Source organism: Pterocles gutturalis, unplaced genomic scaffold, assembly GCF_000699245.1.
Source record: "Pterocles gutturalis isolate BGI_N339 unplaced genomic scaffold, ASM69924v1 scaffold3105, whole genome shotgun sequence".
NCBI lineage: Eukaryota > Metazoa > Chordata > Aves > Pterocliformes > Pteroclidae > Pterocles > Pterocles gutturalis.
The window spans coordinates 1-2,255 of NW_010140419.1; the positions used below are offsets into that span (position 1 = coordinate 1).

The 2,255-nt window shown below is 60.8% G+C and overlaps 1 protein-coding gene across 1 annotated transcript in view; it reads left to right on the top strand.

The window, feature by feature from the left end:
• Positions 1 to 255: 255 nt before the first annotated feature.
• LYPLA2 (lysophospholipase II) overlaps positions 256 to 2,255 on the top strand; it is a 4,221-nt gene continuing 2,221 nt past the window's right edge. Inside the window, exons 1-3 of the mRNA XM_010083633.1 lie at positions 256 to 361; positions 1,092 to 1,123; positions 1,762 to 1,827. Of these exons, the coding sequence (XP_010081935.1) occupies positions 284 to 361; positions 1,092 to 1,123; positions 1,762 to 1,827 (176 nt within the window). The 5' untranslated portion in view covers positions 256 to 283. The remainder of the gene's footprint in view (positions 362 to 1,091; positions 1,124 to 1,761; positions 1,828 to 2,255) is intronic.

Consider the following 2,255-nt stretch of genomic DNA (forward strand, 5'->3'; position numbering starts at 1 on the left):
CTAATTTTAACGCTCCAGCACCCCCCCACAGGCGCGTCCTTGCTTGCACGCGTCTGGTGCTGCGACGTGGGAAGCGTTCGCTGCTTCCTGGCTCTCCGGGGACAGAGCGGGGCTGTCCCACGGGTCACACATCAAAGCCTTCACGGGCTCTTTAATTTTCCCCCAAACAGCTGCTCCCCCTGGAGCACATTGTTGCCGAGGGCGGGGGAAGAGGGGAGTATTTTCCTGCCTTACCTCTGTCCCTCTGTCCCGCAGGTGCCAGTGTCTGAGTCCCTCTCAGTGTATGTGTGGTAACAACATGTCTGTCCCCCTCCTCGCTGATGCAGTGACGGTCTCAGGGGCAGAGCGGGAGACTGCCGCGGTAAGGCTCCGACCCGCAGTGTTGACGACACGGAGCTGCTTCCGTGGGGTTCAGAGGGGCCGTGAGCTGCACCCCTCATCCCTCCGCCCCTCAGATGTACCCCTTGGTGCATCAAAGGGGACACAGGACCAGTGAGGTCTCGTCTTGCTGGACAAAAATAACTGTCCCTGGGGCTGGGCTGTTTGTCACTGGCGCTTGGTCCAGCGCGGAAGCACAGGCAGAGCCTCAGCTAGGCTTGGTCTGCGGGGGAGTCACTGGGAGTGGGTCTGATTTGGGTATTTAAGCTTTTCAAAGCACATCCCCCAGAGAAAATCCTCTGCCGTTCCCCAAGACCCCCCAGGCTGCCTTTCCTCTGCTCCTCGTTGCTCTAGCCTCAGACGAGGAGCCGGGAGGGGTGGGTTTGTGAGTCCTTGGCAGGCTCAGCCTCCGCTCAGCGTGGTGCTGTGCAGCGTGGCGGGATGATCCTCTGCTGCGCGGGGCAGCCAGGGCGGCCGGTGACACCCACGGACCTGGCTATGGCAGCAGGCCCTGGGGCACGGTGACGTGTCCATCCGTCACACTCAGAGCTGCAGGGACGCGTCATTGGCATCCGCTAATTTCTGCCTCTTCTAGTGACTCAGTGGCCTTTCACCGCGTCCCTGCAGCTTCCCCCGAGCCCAGCCCTGCCTCTCTCCCAGGTCACCGCCTCTCACACCTGCTAATTCTTGTGTTTTTCTTCTTAATTTAACAGGTCATTTTTTTACATGGCCTTGGAGACACGGGGTGAGTATTTCTGGAGCTGGCTCGGGCTCTGGCTGGTCCGGGCCTGGCCGTTTGCTGCTCTCTCCAGGGGCAGCTCCAAAATGTGTCTGGGGCTTTGAGCTCAGTCCGATGGCCATGCCTGCATCACCCTCGCAGGGAATCGCCGGCCAGCAGCTGTCTGCACTTGAATATTTATGATCCTGGCAGCCTGGCAGCCCCCCGCCTCCTGCGGGTTTGATTTTCTGCTTTCTTTAAGGCGAGCAGATAAGCACTGCGGTTTTTCCAGTCCTTGGAAGGGCTGAGAAGTTGGGTTTTGTCTACGCGAGTGCATCTCTGATGTGCAAGGCCACCTCAGAGGACAGTGTGAGATCCAGCAGGAACAAAAGGCTTTTCCCTGCGCAGGAGATTCTCCCTCCTCCCTTGCTGGCAGCAGCTCCCCTCCCTCCAGCTGCTTTGTGTGCTGCCTCTGCCCTGCCGCAGAGCAGATCTGTGCCGGGGATTCATATTGGGATCCAGGCTGCTGGGCTGGGCAGAACCTGTTAAAATAACGTTGCAGCAGCCTTGGAGAAGACCTGTCCTTGGGGGAAATCCTTCCCCGTCGCCAGCATCCTCCGAGAGGCCAAGGCAAGCGCTGAACTGCTCCTCTCCTCTCTCCCCAGGCACAGCTGGGCTGATGCTCTCTCCTCCATCCGCCTCCCCTACGTGAAATACATCTGCCCTCACGCGTAAGTGCCGTCCTTGCTTCGGGAAGGGCTTTGGGGGGTCCTGGGTGGGCTGTGACGCTGGTGCCGAGATTGTTCAGGGAGGCAGAGGGTGGCCTGTGCCCTGACCTACCCGTGGAGCTGGGCTGGATCTTCTGCTGCGTCTGGTTCGTTCAGGGCCCCAGCGCTGACGTTTCCTGCCCGTGGGCAGAGTGGTTCCCCACAGAGCTGATCAGCACGGGAGCTGCTGCTCTGAGGCTGTTTTCTCCCCTCTCCCGTCCTCTGCCTCTCCCTGACAGCTGCAGTGACAGCCCAAGGCTCTGGAGCTGCGTTCCCGGACGCCTGCTTGGGCAGGAGGGAGCTCAGCAGGCAGGGAAGGAAACGCTCCCCGATGTGTCCCCGGTGTCTGTGGCAGCCCGTGCGGGGGACACTCACCAGGCTGGCAGAGCTCC